This window comes from Aedes albopictus, chromosome 1 (assembly GCF_035046485.1).
Source record: "Aedes albopictus strain Foshan chromosome 1, AalbF5, whole genome shotgun sequence".
Taxonomy (NCBI): Eukaryota; Metazoa; Arthropoda; class Insecta; order Diptera; family Culicidae; genus Aedes; species Aedes albopictus.
This window is the reverse complement of record NC_085136.1, coordinates 229,715,493-229,735,835: the sequence shown is the minus strand read 5'-3', so window position 1 is coordinate 229,735,835 and position 20,343 is coordinate 229,715,493. Positions and strand designations below refer to the sequence as shown.

Below are 20,343 nucleotides of genomic sequence, written 5' to 3'. Positions count from 1 at the left end.
ACATAATTTCTGAAGGATGTCCAGCAGCAATTCCTAGATGAATTCCAGGAAGAATTCATGAAAAAAATCGTGGGGTATTTCCTGCAGGAATTTCTGGATAAAATCCTGGAGGAATGCCTGGAGATATTCCTAGAGGTATTCCTGTAAGAATTACTGGAGGAATTCTTGGGTGAATTACTGAATGAATTTCCAAAGGAATCTCCAGAGAAATTCTGGGAGATTTTTATTTCTATATCTAAAAAAATCCCTTGAGAAATTCCTGGAGCGGAATTTCTGGAGGAATTCCTGAGGAAATCCCTGCGGGAATCCTTGAAGAAATTTGTGGAAAAATCCCTGGAGGAATATCTGGGGGAATCCCTGAAAAAATCCTGATGATATTCCAGGAAGTTCCTGGAGGAATCCATGTGGAAATCCCTGGAGAAATTCATGCAGAAATTCCTGAAGCCATTCCTGATGGAATCTCAGGAGAAATTCCAGGAGAAATGCCTGGAGGAATTCCTAGAGGAGTTGCTAACAAAATTTATGAAGGGTAATTCCTGGAGGAGTTCCTGAATAAAATTCTGGAAGAATGCCTGGAAGAACTCCTAGAATTATTCCTGTGGGAATTGCTGCAGTAATTCATGATGAAATTCCTGGAGGAATCTAGAGGAATTATTGATAGAATTACTGGATAAGTTTCTAGAGAAATCACCAGAGCAATTCTGAGAGATTTATATTATTTTTCTATTTCTGAAAAATATCCTTGAGAAAATTTTGGAGGAATTTGTGGCGGAATTTCTGGAGAAATCATCGAAGGAATTCCTGAAGGAATCCCTTGAAAAAATTTGTGAAGAAATTCCTGGAGGAATCTCTAGAGAAATTCCTGGAGGAGTCCCTGAAAAATTACTGAAGGTATTTCTGGAGATTTTCCTGGAAGAATTTTTGAAGAAACCCCTAAAAGAATCCTTAGAGCAACTTCTGGAGGATTTCCTGGAGAAATCCCTGGGAAAATTCCTGGAGAAATCCCTAGAGGAATTTCTGAAGCGATTCATGAAGGAATCTCAGGAGAAATTCCTTAACAAATGCCTGGAGAAATCCCTAAAAAAATCCTGAGGGTACTCTTGGAGAATTTTCTGGAAGAATTTCTGAAAAAAAATCCTGGAGAAATTGCTGACATAATTTCTGAAGGATATCCAGGAGCAATTCCTGGATCAATTCCTTAAGAAATTACTGGAGGAATTCCTTAGGAAAATCTTGGGGTAATTCTTGAAGAATTTCCTGGAAGAATTCCTGGATTAAAACCTGGAGGAATGCCGGGAGGAATTCCTGGAGGTTTTCCTTTGAGAAATGATGCAGGAATCCTTGAAGGAATTCCTGGAAAAATCTTTAGAGAAATTCTTGCAACAATTACTGGATGAATTTCTGGGGGAATCTCTAGAGGAATTCTGGGAGAAATTTTTGAAAAAATCCCCTGAGAAATTCCAGGAGGAATTTCTAGAGAAATTTCTGGAGAAATACCTGGAGAAATCCTCGAAAGAATTCCTGAAGGAATCCCTGGGGGAATTCTTGGAGAAATTAGTGGACAAATCCCTGGAAAAATTCCAGGAGGAATTTTTAGCGGAATTCCTAGAGGAATCCATGCAGCAATTCCTGGAGGAAAATTCTCAAAACTTCTAGGAGAAGTTCCTGAAAAAAATCTAGAAGGCATTCCTAGAGAAAATCCTGGAAGATTTATTGAAGGAATCTCTGAAGAAATTCCTGGATAAATTCCTCGAGGAGATTCTGAAGAAATTCCTGGATGAAATCCTGGAGGCATGCCTGCATGAATTTCTGAAGAAATCTCAGGAAAAATTCCTGAAGCAATCCCAGGAAAAACTCCTGGAGGAACTCCTGGGGAATTCCTGGTGGAATTTCTGGAGGAATCCCTGAAGTGGTTCCTGGAGGAATATCTGGTGGAATTCCTGTAGGAATCGCTGAAAAAAATCCTGTAGAAATCTCTGCATGAATTCAAGGAGGAATCCCTGAAAGAATGCCTAGGAGAACTCCTGTGGAATTCTTGGAGGATTCCCTGAAGTAATTCCTGGAGAAATCTTCGGATGAATTCCTGTAGAAGTCTCTGGAAAAAATCCCTGGAGGAATCCCTTGAAGGTTTCCTGGATAAGTTTCTGTATTAATTTCTGGTGGAATTCTTGAAAGAATCCCGGAAGCAATTACTAGAGGAATATCTGGAGGAATGCCTGGAGGATGTTTTGAAGGTATACATTGAGGAAAACCTGGAGGATTTCTTGGAGGAATCTCTGAAAAAAAAATCTTGTAAGAATTCTTGGAGGGGTCGCTGGAGGATATCCTAGAAGAATGCCTGAAGGAATTCCTGACGGAATCTACAGAGGAACTCCTGGAGAAATCTCTAGAGGATTTTCTGGTGGAGTTTCTGGAGGAATCTCTAGAGGCATTTCTGAAGAAATCCTTGGATGATTTTTTAGAGAAATCCCTGGAATAATTCCTGGAGGAATCTCTGAAGAAATTCTTGGAGGAATATCTTGAGAAATTCCTGTAAGAATCCCAGGAAGAATTCCTGAAGAAATTGCAATCCTTGGAGAAATCTTGAAGGAATTCTAGGAAGATCTATTGGAGAGACTCCTTGAGTGAGTTCCTGAAGGAATCCCTGTAGGAGCTGCTGAAAAAACCCCAGGAGGAATCCCGGAAGCAAATCCTTTTGGCATTCCTAAGGGAATCCCTAAGTAGTCCCTGGAGGCAGTACTGGATTAATCCCTCAAACAGTGTTCCTGATGGTATCGTTGGAGGATTTCTAAAAAATCCGTGGGGTTGCACCTGAAAGAAACACAGAAGAAATTCCCGGGTGAATCCCTGGAGAAATTCCTGAAGAAAACCCATGCGGAATCTCGGAAGCAATCCCATGAGAAATTCATTAGAAAATCCCAGGAAAACTTTCCTAACAAATTCCTGGAAGAATTTCTGTTGGAAAAAATATGGAGGAATCCATGTCTGCTATAATTTTTGGTCGAATTATTCTTGGAATCTTTGAATGGACTCAAAAAAGATTGTTTTGCACGATGTTTTAAAGAACTCCTGGATTATTTTTAGCAAATCTCTTATAAAATTCCCTGTAAGGGTTTCCTGATATAAGATATTCCTGCTCTGAGCCTCTATAGATATCCCAGGATAAATTTACGGAGGAATATCTGGTGAAACCCAAAGATAAATTCTTGAAAAATTCTCGATGGAATCACTGAAGGAAGATATGGAAAAAATACTGACGGAATTCATCGATGAATCCTTGCAAATTTATCTGTAAAAAAATCTAAGGGAATCGGGGGAGGAATTCTTGGTGCATTTCGTGGAACAAAGCCAGAAACAATCACTATCGGAACCCTGCAAGATGCCCATGGAAGAATTCACGAAGGAGAAACTCCTGGAGAAGTCCCTTGTAGAATTTCTGAAAGAATCCCTGAATAAATGCCTAAAGGAATTTCTGAAGGTGTCCTTGAAAGTGTTCGTAAAGAAATCCCAGGTATTTTGCTCTTAGCATGACGTTTGTTTGAATTGAATACTAGTGAAAATTCGTGCTGCAGTAGCACATAACTGCACTCTATAGCAGCATATGGGTCTACAATGTCCTTCCTTTTCCCGACCGGAACCGGTTCCGGCATATCTGGAAAATTTGGCATGCTGTTTTTGTATTCCATGAATAAACATCACAAAATTTAGTCATTCAAACAAGCTTGTTAACTGGTAAAAAAACTAATATAAGACTGAAGTGTTCTCTTGGAGAAATATTTGGCGAAATTTCCTGTATTTTTTTTTTATCTAATTGGTTTATTTATTAGGCTCATTGTTTTATAAAAACTTTACGGAGCCGATAATCAAGTCAGTACACAATTTGTTATTCTATGAGATCTAAATAAGCAAATCTACTAATAGTATGTCTTACGAGCGCACTTTTTCCTTGGCCGTGCGCTTGATCCGGAACCGGAACTGGAATGGGAAGCCGCGAATTGAGCCCGTCGCTCATTGGCCAGGTGCTCTCCCATTGCTTCCTTGAGCGCTACTGCCACCGCTTCCAGATCGACTTTCTTCTTCACTGGTATTTGTTCCTCCGATTCAGTTGCATATTCACGCATTTCCTGCTGCACCTGATCCGCTTCTGTTGAATCCGACACCTCTTCGACGAGCTCTTCTTCCAGGATTTCCATTACAGGACTCTCCGTTATGTTTGGATTCTTTGGAACTTTGGAATTGCCCGTTCGTCCGATGCAACGTACTTTCCCGCCACGACTCCAGCATACGAACAGGTTCCGTCTCCGAAATTTCCTGTAGTTCTCGAGTAAAAAAGGTTTGGTAATTGTGGATGGGCCCATATATCCGAGGCGGTAAACGCACGGGTATTCAGCATGACCATGCTGAGGGTGACGGGTTCGATTCCCGGTCAGTCCAGGATCTTTTCGTAAAGGAAATTTCCTTGACTTCCTTGGACATAGAGTATCTTCGCGCCTGCCACACGATATACGCATGCAAAATGGTCATTGGCAGAGGAAGCTCTCAGTTAATAACTGTGGAAGTGCTCATAGAACACTTAGCTGAGCAGCAGGCTTTGTCCCAATGAGAACGTTACGCCAAGAAGAGAGAGAGAAAATTGTGGATAGAAATCTTAATTATTACAATATTAAATTTTTGAGATATTTTTTTCTGGAACTTTGAATAATCTTTGGATAATGTTTGAGCTGGCTCGATATTAAAAAATAAACCTGGTGGCCAGGGAGGGGACACGGCACCCCTCTGCCCCCCTCTTGCTACGCCCATGTATGACATCAAGTTCCACGTCTCCTTTTCCGTAGAAGAAACGAAGGGACTTGTGGAACACTCGGGAGAAGAGGAATATTATCTTTTGCAAACACCGGTTCGAGTACCACACGGAGTACTGCTTCATCTCTGGCCTGTTGGTTGTTAGCTAATAGCAGGAATTGGCGACCATTTGTGTAGGTTTATGTGTCAACCTATAGGTATAGATTTTTGCAAATATATTCTATAAATAAATTTCATAAGTCAGACACATAACTCGAGATGAACTTTCAGCTTAATAAACTCTTTTTGTGTGAATGAGAACGCGTAATGAAGAGAAAAACAAATTGAAGGGGTTAACAATTTATTACTTTTATGTTCGTTATCTACATTCGATATAACACAACTACGTAAGATTATGCAATGTTTAGGCACATATTTTACACTTTTGAAGTACGTTTCAACATATATTTTTATTTCATAAGGAAAATTATTGTTATCACTAATAGTTTCTTTTTCACTTTATTACTCTCACATCTCTATTTTCTCTAATGCTAGGTATAAATTTCAGTACATGGATTCCCGAATTGCAAAACAGAGATCACATATCATTTACTTCTTCGTATATCAGTTAACGTATTGAGCAATTAAGTTTTCAAAAGGTGTCTGTGTTCAACTAGGCATCCAAAAGTGATACCGGAAAATGGTTCATCTCAACGAAATCCCTAACTATCTCTTCCAAGCTTTCACGTGTGATCCTCGGGCGTCTCAGTTGATATCCATAGCTTTTTAGTTTACTATTGTCAAGATTCAAATGCTTATGAAGTAAAAGCTCTTGATCCATATACGGCGTTAGCGGAGTATTCAGTACTCCGTCCTTTTGGCACACTTCAGCCCACGGTCCGAGGTGTTTGTCGTTGATTTCCTCGATTGCTCCGGCCATATCTGCTTTAGTCATACTGGACATGACTACTCCCCAGTAGTCAGTTTTTATTCCAAATAAATCTGCTAATATATCACTGATCGATTCCTGGGTAGCTTCACTATCATCACACACGTTGATCGTTTCGCCGATGGTTTTCTCGTTTTGCATCAGCTCCCACAAGGCACAACAAACGTCTTCCACGTGGACTACGTTCATCTTCATTGAACCTGTCCACAGAAGTTTCATTGTTTCACCGATATATTTATATATCCCGGATATGATCAGACGAGGTGCTGCAAGGATCAAATTATTAACAAAATTGTACCAAGAATCTAAATTAGAAAACTCACTCAATCCCTTCCTATCTCCAATTCCGTAACATATTGGCAGACGTAGGATCAAATAATTCAGCCCTTCCACGTTGGCCAACTCTTGCTCGGTTTGAGCTTTATATTTCCCAACCATGGTCCATGGTTTCATCGGACAATCCTCCGCCTGGGGAACCTTTTCACTCGAGCTCATAGCTCCGGTGCTAAGTTCGACAAATCGCTTAGCACGATGCTTCACAGCCTCGTTGGCACAGTTCAGGGTCAGCTTCACGATGCCCTCCTGGTAGACCGGATCCGTTTGACCGGGCTTCGTTTCGGCGGCACAGTTGATTACGTAGTCCCATCCGGGACCATCGCCCGTTTTGAAAGCATTCTGGCAGGAGGCAGGATTGATCAGATTGGCACTACAGAACTCTACCTTTGGGCTAGCGAAAGCTGCCGTATGCCGCTGGTTTAGCCATGCCATTTGAGGAGGGGTCTTATCTACAACTCTTATGGTTTCGGCAAGATCGTTCGTTACTAGGTAATCGACCAGATGGCGTCCTATGAAACCACATCCTGTAATAATAATTTGAAATAAGTTAGTGGTAAGATATATTTTCACAGCAGCTATACGTATTGTAGGGCGCTAGACGAATTCTACGGCCTGGCCCTGGCTAAGAAGGAGTACGACTCTCTGGCCGATAGCGGAACGCGAGCAAGGAAGAGCGGTGCAGGTTACACAGCTAAACCTGAACCACTGTGAAATCGCAAAACAGTTGCTGTGGCAGTCAGCCTCGGAGTCAAGTACAGGTCGCCCTACTATCGGGCCCATACCGCATCCCTCGCGATGACGGAAACTGGGTAGAAGGCCAGGCTAGCTGCAATCTATACAAACGGTCCATTTCCGGTCCGGGGAACAATTTCCACGTTGCACGAGAGCTTCGCAATATCGAAGATCAACGAGGTGTACTACTTCAGTTGCTATGCCCCAGACCCGCACCACAACGTAAACCGGTATACTGGGGGTGTCTAGGATTCGCAGAACTCCTCGCATCCTTCCTAAGAGCTACGAGGAGGATTCAAAGAGCTCACACCGATGAGGGTAGAATGGAGCGAAGTGAGGCCTGCAGGTCGGCTAAACTGGCACTTAACAAAGAGATTGCAGTGCGTAAGCGGGCGTACTTCGATCATCTCTGCCAGGCAGCCAAAAGGACGCTCTGGGGTGATGCCTACAGAGTAATCATAAGCAAAATTAAGGGTACGTCAGAACGCTCCCCTGAGATGCTGACGTTGTTACCGTACCACGCTATAAAGCCATGGGCCTCCATCCCCTATGGCCGAACCGGCCAAAGCGAGGTCACCCCGGTGACGAACGACGAGCTCATCGTAATAGTCGAATAAGGCTCCGGGTCCGGACGGTATCCCGACAGTAGTCATCGAGGCTAGCCCTGACATGTTCCGAAAGGCTATGCACCTGGTGACCCGTTGGCATACAATACACCGTCGGGAAACTGATGGGACGGTTCGAGGCTCGGTATAGACCGAGAAACCAGATGAGTCTGGGCTGTCGGATAACCAGTTCGGTTTCCGGAAGGGTCGATCGACGGTGGACGCTGTTAGGACTGTAATCAAAACGGCCAAAAAAAACAATCCAAAGGAAGTGAAGGGAAATCCGCTATTGCGCGATCTTCACGCTGACATGAAGAATGGGTTCAACAGTGTCAGCTGGGCCATTGAGTGCGCCATACACACCACTTAGGAGTTCCGGATAGCCTATGTCGGATACTGCGCAGCAACTTTCAGAATAGGGTGTTAATCTATGACACCGAGAAAGGCGAGAGGAGCTGTAACAGGACCACGGGGGTACCTCAGTGGTCCATCCTGGGCCACGCGGCGTATAATGGTGTATTGAGGCTCACACTTCTATTGGGCGTTGGACGGAGCTGTAGAGGAGTTCAGGGATTCATTCCTAATGGAAATATGTTGTGAAATTTGGCTGGAGGCACTTCTGGAGAAATTCCAGGTGGACTCATTAAATGAACTATTGGAGGACTTCGTAGTGAAACTTTTGAAGCAGTCTTTAAAAAAAAATCCTAAGGGAACCACTGGCATAATTTCTTGAAGAATCGAATTTGTGGTATCTCCGAAGAAATTCTTGGAGGATTGTCTGAAATAATTCCTAGTAGAGTCGTATTAGAAATTTCTGATGGAATCTCTGTAATAAATCCAAAAGAAACAACCCAAAGAATTCAATCTCTGGAGCTATAGTTTAACAAAATTTACAGTTGATTTAATATTTCTTTATTGTAGGTTTTGCCTGTCCCTGTCATTTTGTCCATACCCTATTTACCAGAAGTATTCGGTTCTGATGATAATAGAAAAGAATATTTTAATGTCGAAAAGGTAGTTGACCATCTGACACCATCCGGCTATCGGTATAGTACGGTATCGCACCGCAAAGCAGGGATGAATGATTCTTCTCGAAGGAACAACGAAGAAATTGGCTAACCTTGGATGGTACAATATTTAGCTCCAGACTTTATCACTAATGCAGTGACCAGTCACCACACATAGGATAGGCACAAGTGTATCGGTGTTGGTATGTATTTGCTACTTGTTTTTTTTTTCTCCTTTACACTAGCCATCGGAACATGTTATTTTCCTACATTCCTTCAAGTAGACGACAACGACGTTTCTGTTTAAAGGATATCTGCCATTAAATCAAATTATGCCAATTAAAAGGCTTCAACTCGCAGTTTTCTTTACACATGACAGCCTTGAACATCTTACCTCCAAGTACAAGTACCCGTGGTTTGAACATGATAGTGACGTATTTCTCTGCTCGGCGTTGTGAGTTCAGTCTACTTTTTAGTTATGCTTTAACAACTAAAATCTCGATAAAAATTAATTTATCAAACAAATCACAGCTTAAAAGCAATATAACACTAAAACAACAACTATTTTCGCTAAAAAAATCTCTTAAAAACAGATACTGATAATGGCACACATCAAAAGCGAACGAAAATTTGGTGATGAATCAAGCACTAACTAAAAGTAGACACTCTTTCCAGACGTGCGATAAGTATGCGACTGATGTCTCACTGTCTGTAGAGCCTTCGAGTAGGTATTGCTTCTTTTGCTTTACTCGTCGTTTTACTTCCTTCGTCGCTTTTGGAAGCTATGACTGTGTTGTGGATATCCTCCACACAACACCGATCACATGAATTTGCCGGCTCATTCCTGTTGTCAAACCAACTAACCGGTAATACATAAATGCAGTCGCTAAAATTAATTGATCGAATATGCGGCGAAGCTGTTGGAATCGTCGCTGCTGGTCGGTCAGCAGCGTAGCGCCGTCGCACAATGACACCTGGGCACAAATTAGGTGGCGATAACTTGTCACTTACCCCGCACTTCGTCGAAAGAAGAACATGACACGGAGTATGAGAGTTACAGAGTTACCTTATTACAAAATTAAGGATCTCTAAATTCTAAATATTTCCAAAATTGTATTACACCTGATTTTTTTGCCCGGGTTTTTGCTATAAATCAGCTAATTTTAACCTTCACGTACCCGACTCCCAACATCTCATTTTCAAAATGCTGGCATTTCGTCAATTTTCACCCAATTTTTTTGAATTCGCCCTCAATCGATCATAAATTGATGCAAGTTTATTACACCCTAGTGGCCATGCAATATCCGGAACCATTTCGTAGATTTTCCGGATTGTACTGGGGTCCGGGAGGGTGTCGAAATGGCTAAAAATGATAATTTCGTGTGTTATTGTGTTTGAACCATCGATTTTCATTGCGAACAATAAACTACAACTGCGATAATCAGATTTAAAAAAGTTGACCCATCCAGATCACCGTGATAGGTTCCGCGGGGGCCTCATTGGAGACACTTCTGGTTTTCATCCAAAACATGTCGCGTGACATACCAAACTTCATGATTTCGAATGACTGAGTCAGAAACGATACCCTGAAGTACCAAAATATGGCTACCCCGGAACAGCTAGCATAGGTTCCACGGGGGTGACATCGGGGACATTTCTGGTTTGCAACCAAAACATGCCGTGCGACGTATCAAACTTCATGATTTCAAGAGAATGAGGCAGCAAAAAATTGACTGATGTATGTATCAACTGATGTGACTGCACCGGAACACCTGAAACAGGTTACGTGGAGGCCTCTCAAACACAATAACACACGAAATAATCATTTTTAGCCATTTGACAAAATAGACCCCTCCCCCACCCCCTGACCCCAGTACAATCCGGAATATCTCCGGAATGGTTCCGGATACTACATGACCACTTGAGTGTAATAAACTTGCACCAATTTATGATCGATTAAGGGTGACTTCAAAAAAATCGGATGAAAATTGACGAAATGTCAGCATTTTCAAAATGAGTTGTCGGGGGGCGGGTATGTGAAGGTTAAACCGAATCTCATAAAAATTTTGTAGACATTTAGGCACGATTAGTACTATCAAGTACTATCAAATATAAAAAAAATAAAAAATGGAGTCAATCGGGTCAAAATTGAATGAGTTATACAGGGTGTTAGGTTCTTGAGTGCAATCTTTTTAAAGGGTGATAGAGGACCATAAATGGTGAAAAAAATTGTTCTACGCATATGGTCAAATCTCAACCGTTACGTAGTTATTGAACTCCCCATGTTTTTGACTCTTATTGCCTTAGCTGGCTATAACTTTAAAATGGTCAAACTTATCGCAGTTTTTTTTACCCTTATTCGAAAGATTATTGAATTTTCTATCAAATGGCATCTTCCAACCGATTGGTTAAGTTAAATAACTAAGTTTTCTAGAGCAAAATAGCTAAAAATATCGTGTTTTAATTTGTTTTTGTCAATTATCTTTGAAAAATGCGTAATAAATTAAAATTCTTTCTTTGGCAAAGTTGTGGCCCCTGTTCTACTCTACAATTCGTTCTTTGATGCCAAACTTCTTACTCTTATCATTTTCTTGCAATTTTGATTTAAATGTGCGGCACAGTGCGCAGGTGCTTACCATGACGATTGCAAATTTATGATCTGAAATGCGACGTTTAAACCGAAATTGCAAGAAAACGATAAGAGATAGAAATTTGATGTCAAAGAACGAATTGTAGAGTGGAACAGGGGCCACAACTTTGCCAAAGAAAGAATTTTAATTTATTACGCATTTTTCAAAGATAATTAACAAAAACAAATTAAAACACACAACTTTAAGGCTATTTGCTCTAGAAAACTTAGCTATTTAACTTAACCAATCGGTTTAAAGATGCCATTTGATAGAAAATTCAATAATCTTTCGAATAAGGGTAAAAAAACAGCGATAAGTTTGACCATTTTAAAGTTATAGCCAGTTAAGGCAATAAGAGTCAAAAACATGGAGAGTTCAATAACTACGTAACGGTTTAGATTTGACCATATGCGTAGAACAATTTTTTTCACCATTTATGGTCCTCTATCGCCCCTTAAAAAGTTTGCACTCAGGAACCTAACACCCTGTATAAAAAAAAACGACCCGTACAAAAAAGAATCGGGTGCATTGTATTATTGTAAATTATTAAGGGGCCGTTTATAACCCACGTTGGGGTGGCAAAACGGTGAGTCAATATGGAGAGCGTATAACATAGCTCTAGTCCTCACAAGTTCCTATCTTATGCTTCCACGGATCAAACGATGACAAAGACCGCCAGTTCGGAGTTGTGTGCTAGGCCGTCCCTTATTTTGAAAAATTTAGAAATGTTATAAGTTCGTTAGTGGAAAATGATCATTTTAGCTAAAAAATGATCGTGTCAAAATTTGAAGTCCGTATCTCAAGGCTAAGTGGTCCCTCAAGGGGCCTAAAGTTGTAAAAAATTGTATGGGACCAAAAAAACATGAAATTTTTTTCGACGAAAAAATACGCTATTCTACTGAAACCGCAAACCGGTGATTTTAGGCCCTTAAAGGACCAAAAATGTGCTTAGATTTGCAATATCTCTACTCGTTTTTGAGTTATTGAACAAAATAGGGTAAGTTTCCATCGGAATCTAAAAAAATGGTCAAAAATGCTGAACGAGTAGAGATATCGCAAATCTAAGCACATTTTTGGCCCTTTAGGATCCTAAAATCACCGGTTTTAGTGGAATAGCGTATTTGTTTCGTCGAAAAAAATGTCATGTTTTTTTGGTTCCATACATTTTTTGACAACTTTAGGCCCCTTGAGGGACCACTTAGCCTTGAGATAAGGACTTCAAATTTTGACCCGATCATTTTTTAGCTAAAACGATCATTTTCCACTAACGAACTTATAACATTTCTAAATTTTGCAAAATAAGGGACGGCCTAAGGAACAGCCACACATCAACATCCTCAAGCTCATCATTCTACCATGATAGGGTAGAAAGTGAAAGCAGCGCAACGGCCACCAGTTCGATGTAGTACAATTAGAAATAGAATACATGTAGGCGCTGTACAAAAGTATATGTACAGCATTCAATTGGAATCGCTCACGCAGTGCCCTAGTGGACAATTGAGCTGTAAATTAGGTTAAGTGATTGAAGAATAAAAAAAATATAGCTGCATATGTATTCTACACCAGTTGTTCTTCAATCGATTTATTTCTATGTACATACATACATTTATTTGTTCAACATCATTAAGACAAGACATAATCAACAATAGTACGCCACAATACTCGGTTTGTGGCTGCCGCTCTTCATCCTCCGTCGCGCCCAATGCTCGCCAAGTCACGCTCCACCTGGTCCGCCCATCGTGCTCTCTGTGCTCCACGCCTTCTTGTGCCAACCGGATCAGTTGCAAACACAGCTTTGCAGGGTTTTTGTCCGGCATTCTTGCAACATGCCCTGCCCACCGTATCCTTCCGGCTTTGGCCACCTTCTGAATGCTGGGTTTGCCGTAAAGTGCAGCGAGCTCGTGGTTCATCTTTCTCCGCCACACACCGTTCTCCTGCACACCGCCGAAGATCGTTCTTAGCACCGTCGCTCGAAAACTCCGAGTGCTTGTAGGTCCTCCTCGAGCATGGTCCATGTCTCGTTCCCGTAGAGGATCACCGGTCTTATTAGCGTTTTGTACATGGTGCATTTGGTGCGTGGGTGAATCTTTTATCCCCGTCTATCGTAACATTACTACCCAGACGGATCCGGTCGTGTCCGGTTCCGCCTACCAGCATGTACTTTGTTTTTGAGGCATTCACCATCAGTCCGACCTTTGCTGCTTCGCGTTTCAGGCGGGTGTACAGCTCTGCCACCGTTCCAAATGTTCTAGCGATAATGTCCATGTCGTCCGCAAATCACACAAATTGACCGGATTTTGTGAAAATCGTTCCCCGGCTGTTCAGCCCGGCTCGTCGCATCACACCTTCCAGAGCGATGTTGAAGAGTAGGCATGAGAGTCCATCACCTTGTCGCAGTCCCCGGCGAGATTCGAATGAACTGGATAGTTCACCCGAAACTCTTACGCAGTTTTGCACACCGTCCATCGTTGCTTTAATCAGTCTAGTCAGCTTCCCAGGAAAGCCGTTTTCGTCCATGATTCTCCATAGCTCTGCGCGGTCGATACTGTCGTATGCCGCTTTGAAGTCGATGAACAGGTGATGTGTTGGGACCTGGTATTCACGGCATTTCTGGAGGATTTGCCGTACGGTAAAGATCTGGTCCATCGGCGACCGGCCTGATAACTTCCCACGAACTCATTCGTTTTAGGTGACAGACGACGGAAGATGATCTGGGATAGCACTTTGTAGGCAGCATTCAAAATAGTGATCGCCCTGAAGTTCTCACATTCCAAATGGTCGCCTTTCTTGTGAATGGGGCAGATTACCCCTTCCTTCCACTCCTCCGGTAGCTGTTCGGTTTCCCAGATCCTAACTATCAGCCGATGCAGACAGGTGATCAACTTTTCTGGGCCCATCTTGATGAGTTCAGCTGCGATACCATCCTTACCAGCTGCTTTGTTGGTTTTGAGCTGGTGAATGGCATCCTTAACTTCCCTCAGCGTGGGAGTTGGTTCATTTCCGTCCTCCGCTGCACTGGCGTCGTCGTTTCTTCCGTTGCCGTGGGCTCCCGTGCCTACGTTCTCCACACCGTTCAGGTGCTGATCGAAGTGCTGCTTCCACCTTTCGATCACCTCACGTCCGTCCGTCAAGAGGCCTCCGTCTTTATCCCTGCTTATTTCAGCTCGCGACACGAAGCCGTTGCGGGATGCGTTGAGCTTCTGATAGAACTTCCGTGTTTCTTGGGAACGGCACAGCAGTTCCATTTCTTCACCCTCCGCTTCTTCCAGGCGGCGCTTTTTCTCCCGAAAGAGGCGGGTCTGCTGTTTCCGCTTCTGTTTGTAGCATTCCACGTTCTGTCGAGTCCCATGCTGCAGCATTACCAACATCGCTGCGTTCTTCTCCTCCAAAACCGTTCTGCACTCTTCGTCGAACCATTCGTTCCGTCGACTCCGTTCCACGTACCCGATGGTACTCTCTGCTGCGTCGTTGATGGCTGCTTTCACTGTACTCCAGCAGTCCTCTAGAGGGGCCTCATCGAGATCGCCCTCGTCTGGCAACGCGGCTTCGAGATTCTGCGCGTATGCTGAGGCGACATCCGATTGCTTCAGTCGCTCTAGGTTGTACCGTGGCGGTCGCCGGTACCGTACATTGTTGATGACGGAGAGTTTTGGGCGCAGTTTAACCAGATAGTGGTCGGAGTCGATGTTGGCGCCACGATAGGTCCTGACGTTGATAATGTCGGAGAAGTGCCGGCCGTCAATCCGAACGTGGTCGATTTGAGATTCCGTTTGCTGTGGTGATCTCCAGGTGTAACGATACGGGAGGCTGTGTTGGAAAAAGGTGCTACCTATGGCCATATTTTTGGAAGCGGCGAAATCAATGAGTCGTAGGCCGTTTTCATTCGTCTGCTGGTGGGCGCTGAACTTACCAATCGTCGGTCTGAATTCCTCCTCCTGGCCTACCTGAGCGTTCAAATCTCCTATGATGATCTTGACATCGTGGCTTGGGCAGCGATCGTACTCGCGTTCGAGCTGCGCGTAAAATGCGTCCTTGTCATCATCAGTACTTCCGGAGTGTGAACTGTGCACGTTTATTATGCTGAAGTTGAAGAATCGGCCCTTGATCCTCAACCTGCACATTCTTTCGTCGATCGACCACCAACCGATCACGCGCCTCTGCATATCACCCATCACGATGAAAGCTGTTCCCAGCTCGCGTGTGTTGCCGCAGCTCTGGTCGATGGTATGATTACCTCTAAACGTTCGCACCATGGATCCTGTCCAACACACTTCCTGCAGCGCTACGATGCCGAACCCGCGGTCCTTCAGTAGATCGGCGAGTATGTGGGTGCTCCCAATGAAGTTGAGAGATCGTCAGTTCCAGTATTATTATGTTGCTGATTTTCCGCTACAATGGTTTTTGACGGCTGGCTCGTAGGGCCTGACGCCAACCCCCTACTTTCCGGAGGACCATAGTGCACAGTTGAGCTTAGAGTCCTTCCCTGGCACTCGGACGTAGATCAGCCGCCCCTAACATGGGGATCAGACGCTGTTGTGAGCCGCTCCTCCTGGAGAACAGACGCTCAGGTTTGCCGAAGCAAACCCCCCCCCCCCCTTCCCTGTCAGTCTACGACCAAAGTTCCCACCGGGGTTGGTTACCCGATCTTCCCTAAGGTTGCTCATAGTTTCCGGCCGGTACCGCGATAGGAGTTGCTGGGCAGAGGCTAGTGGAGCCTTTACCGTGCCTTTCTATGTACATGTGATATAATTCAATGGAAATTGCACAATATTATTTGTTTGGGTTGGGGCTGTTAGATAGAAATGTCTTATGTCCTTTTACAGCTGTAACATAGATCTCCAGGTTATCCAAAACGTCCAGTAGTTATGAACTTTGTCTACTGAATACAAAAAGTTGTGTTTACTTTTTAAATCACTTGAACTTGATTAATTACATTCAAATATACATTTTGAAACATAAAATGATGGTAGTCATGACCTAGTGATGTTCTAGGCAACTTAAAATAGCTCTGGAGTTCTGATTGTAAGGCCTTTATCTGTAAAAGTATATCGAACTAATGAATGAATGTCAGAACTGATTTCATTAGATCCATACATGTAAATCAGAGTATGCAAGACTAACTGCGATACCTTAGGCCATCCAAATCATTCTACACCTGTAATAGCGCATCGGGTGCATTTCAAACATGGTAGTCATAGAAGATCAGTTGAATCATATGATACTTTTATACACATCATAGAGGCAAAGTTCAAAACTTCTGGACGTTTTGGATAACCTGGAGATCTATGTTACAGCTATAAAATGACATAAGGATAAGGCATTTCTATCTAACAGCCCTAACCCAAACAAAGAATATTGTGCAGTTTCCATTGAAATACATCACATGTACATAGAAATAAAGAGCGTGAAGCGAGTGAAGAACAAGTGGCGTACACTACATTTGCAGCTATATCTCCATAATGTTCTTGCATCTCCATATATGCATATAATAGCACAACTAATCCCCTTGATAAAAACATTTTGATTTGAAAATCCACCCACTGGGTCAAAAGCTATAGGTGAAACTATGCAAAAAAGTTGTCCACATCCGTTAAGGGTTATTAATTGAAAGGCTTTCTTTGCCTGCCATTGCATGAATTTGTACATTGTGTGGCAAGAACAATGCACAGTTGTCCACGAACCAGATTTACGAGGAAAGATGCATTCAACGCCTTCAAATGAGTTTTTAGGCAAATATGGTCTTCTACAAAGTTGTCCCTAATAATAAGGCCCTCTTTCCAATGTGCATCATCCATATTTTCAAAGAAATTGGGAATCAAACTTTTTTATTTGCAAGAATAACTGTATACATTCTTTGGAAAAGTTGTAGATCTATCAATTTTGAGCAAGTTTGCTGAAGACACTTTTTATGTAGCTTTGAAATTGACCGATCTAGAGGTATTTTTCTGAGTAAAATCTGGTTTTCTGGCGTTAACTTTTTCAGTTTCGATTTTTCATCAAAGTCGCCCAAGAATCACTTGTAGAGCATTTGAAGACGCGTCGTTTCGTGCGCTGAGATGGTCGTTATCTCTTTTGGTTCAAAAGTTACAGGCGTTTTTCCTAAAAAATCACTGTTTTTTTTAAAAGGTGTTATGGTGGGTTGTGGCAAACATAAAAAATATCTTTTGCCCGCATTCAAAAGAAGAAATGTTGTTATAAAACATATCAAAAAATTAGAGGGCTGTTATTTTTGTAACTCAAGTGAGAAATACTTGAAAAGTGCCTATTTTTTCTAGAAAATCATCAATATCTTCTGAACGGAATGACGTAGCAACATTCTCAGCGCACGAAAAACCGCGTTTTTGGAAGCTCTAAAAGTGGTTCTTAGGCGACTTTGACGAGAAACTCGATACAAAAAAGATAAGGCAATAAAACGATTAGTTCTAGCGTCACCCTAAGAAAACTATGGGAAAATGCTCCAAATGTGGTCAATGCAGTTTAACGCTTTATCTTTTTTGTTTCAAATTTCTCATCAAAGTTGTCTAAGAACCATTTTTAGAGCTTTAAAAAACGCACAGTTTCGTGCGCTGAGAATGTTGCTACGTCATTCCGTTCAAAAGATATTGATGATTTTCTAGAAAACATAGGCACTTTTCAAGTATTTTTCACTTAAGATACAAAAATAACACCCCTCTATTTTTTTGATATGTTTTATATATAAAAATGCAGTGGCATACGTGGGACCGCGCATAACTTGCGAATGGAAGGTCCGATTTCGGTCGTCTTAGTTTTGTTCTGTTAGTTTTCACCCAAGGAAGGTTTATGAGGCAAAAAACATGGAAAAATTGAGAGTTTTTGAAAACCCGGGGTGTTGGCGAGCGATAAACGAATCGTGATTTTGTCAATTTATTCGGGCGATTGAAGGTTAATTACAAATTCCTGCGGAGATTTCAATTAACTAATTAATCAACATAGTTTCAAATAATTACAGTATTTCTTACGTTTGATGATTCGTTTCCGCGATAAAGTTTTCTTGAAGCTGATAGGATTACAAATTTCAGGCTAAATACCTAGATTTAGAAAAATATTTTAATGAGCTCTATTTATAGCAATTAGAGATACGCTCACCTTAGGGTTAAGCAACAAAAGTACAGTAAACAGCAGCAGTAATTCACTTTTAACTGAAGGCCTAGCACCTAGTTGTATAAATAAGGTAGTTTGAGTTTTACCTATATGTTGAATATTGCGTATGCTCACCTTAGACATTAATAAACAGTTTCTAGCAATAATCTTGCAGTATTAGTTGCAATAATAATATTTGAGCTAGATGAATTATATTAGCTGCAAGTAATCATAGTAAAGTAAGCATCATTTAGTCTTAATCAAGGTCGTTATCTAACTGCATAAATAGGTATAGAATAAGCTCTCAAACTGCCGTACCTGGTACGAAATCTTCTTATAATAATAGCAAATATAGATTTAAGTAGGTTTACAATAGAACATAGGCTTAATTTCATATAAATTCTTTCACTTCACAGCGCTTCTGCTTAGTCTCGAATGTTTACAATTGTTTTTCTCCATTCGCTGTATCTGTGTCCTTCCTCCTCGTTATTATCTATTCCAATCCCTCTGTTGAACGCATGGGTGTGGTCACGGTATTGTAGATATGGGGCCGCTGGGGCTAGACGCGTCTGTTGACGTGGCGGGAATAACACGGGGATTTGGTCTTGGCAAGAAACTTGAAACGTCAAAAAACGCAGTAGGCAAAACAAAGTTTGCCGGGTACAGCTAGTGTTTTATAACAAGATTTCTTCTTTTGAATTCGGGCAAGAGATATTTTTTATGTTCGCCCCAATCCGTCATACCACTTAAAAAAACTGTGATTTTTTAAGAAAAACGCCTGTAACTATTGAACCAAAAGAGATAACGACCATCTCAGCGCACGAAACGACGCGTCTTCAAATGCTCTACAAGTGTTTCTTGGGTGACTTTGATGAAAAATCGAAACTGAAAAAGTTAACGCCAGAAAACCGGGTTTTCTTGGATCACCCTAAGCTTATTCAGGAAATTTTAAAGCTACATAATAAGTGTCTTCAACAAACTTGCTCAAAATTGATAGATCTACACCTTTCCCGAAGAATGTATATAGTTATTCTTGTAAGTAAAAAAGTTTGGTTCCCAATTTCTTTGAAAATATGGACCACCCTAATTTTCATGTATATTGAAAAAAGGGCCTTATGTTTAGGAACAACTTTGTAGAAGACCATATAAATCCAGAAGGCGTTGTATGCATCTTTCCTCGTAAATCTGTTTCGTGGACCATTGTGCAATGATACACTATGCCCAGGGAATCGAGAAATTTTCCCGATCGGAACGGGAATCGAACCCACCGTCTCCGGATTGCCGATCCAAAGCCTTAACCACTAGGCTAACTGGAGACCCCTTTGATATCATTTATTAGAGCACAAACAGGTTCGCGTGTGAACTTTCTTTGAACTTAACCCTTCGAAGCCGGATTTTTTCCCAGCGTTATTTATTTATTTATTTATTTAGTTCACATCAAATTCATGATAATACTGAATCAACAATTTGCCGCCATAATACTCGATTTGCAGCTGCAGCTCTCCATCCTCGGTCACGCCCAACACTCGCCAGATCACGCTCCACCTGGTCCGCCCATCGTGCTCTCTGCGCTCCACGCCTTCTTGTACCAACCGGATGGTTAGCAAACACCAACTTTGCAGGGTTGTTGTCCGGCATTCTTGCAACATGCCCTGCCCACCGTATCCTTCCAGCTTTGGCCACTTTCTGGATACTGTGTTCGCCGTAAAGTGCAGCGAGCTCGTGGTTCATCCTTCTCCGCCACACACCGTTCTCCTGCACACCGCCGAAGATCGTCCTTAGCACTCGTCGCTCGAAAACTCCGAATGCTTGCAGGTCCTCCTCGAGCATCGTCCATGTCTCGTGTCCGTAGAGAACCACCGGTCTTATTAACGTCTTGTACATGGTACATTTGGTGCGGGGGTGAATCTTTTTTGACCGCAGTTTCTTCTGGAGCCCATAGTAGGCACGACTTCCACTGATGATGCGCCTTCGTATTTCACGGCTCACGTTATTGTCAGCCGTTAGCAAGGAACCGAGGTAGACGAATTCTTCTACCACCTCGAAAGTATCCCCGTCTATCGTAACATTGCACTATGGGGCGGCTCCATACAAAGTGGTGGCCAAAAATATTTTTTTGGTTTTTCCGCATTTTTTGGAAGTATTCTAGTAAGATTAGCATAACATTAGTCAAATTTATGTATTTTCATCACAGCTGGAAG

At 42.1% G+C, this 20,343-nt stretch overlaps 1 protein-coding gene across 1 annotated transcript; it reads right to left on the bottom strand.

Moving 5' to 3' along the window:
* Positions 1-5,126: 5,126 nt before the first annotated feature.
* On the bottom strand, positions 5,127-9,128 carry LOC109429762 (uncharacterized). Its single transcript, XM_019705750.3, has 3 exons — positions 8,806-9,128; positions 6,055-6,591; positions 5,127-5,997 (listed from the first exon to the last, which is right to left on the bottom strand). The coding sequence occupies exons 1-3, from the start codon at positions 8,834-8,836 to the stop codon at positions 5,456-5,458; spliced, it is 1,110 nt and encodes a 369-aa protein (XP_019561295.2). The 5' UTR covers positions 8,837-9,128; the 3' UTR covers positions 5,127-5,455.
* Positions 9,129-20,343: the final 11,215 nt, after the last annotated feature.

Bases quoted from the DNA above. Each gene is read 5' to 3' on its own strand.
- LOC109429762 (XM_019705750.3), bottom strand. From the start codon at position 8,836: ATGTTCAAACCACGGGTACTTGTACTTGGAG. The intron at 6,592-8,805 runs GTAAGATGTTCA...TTATTATTACAG, and splicing joins ACGGGTACTTGTACTTGGAG to GATGTGGTTTCATAGGACGC. The intron at 5,998-6,054 runs GTGAGTTTTCTA...TGATCCTTGCAG, and splicing joins TGGAGATAGGAAGGGATTGA to CACCTCGTCTGATCATATCC.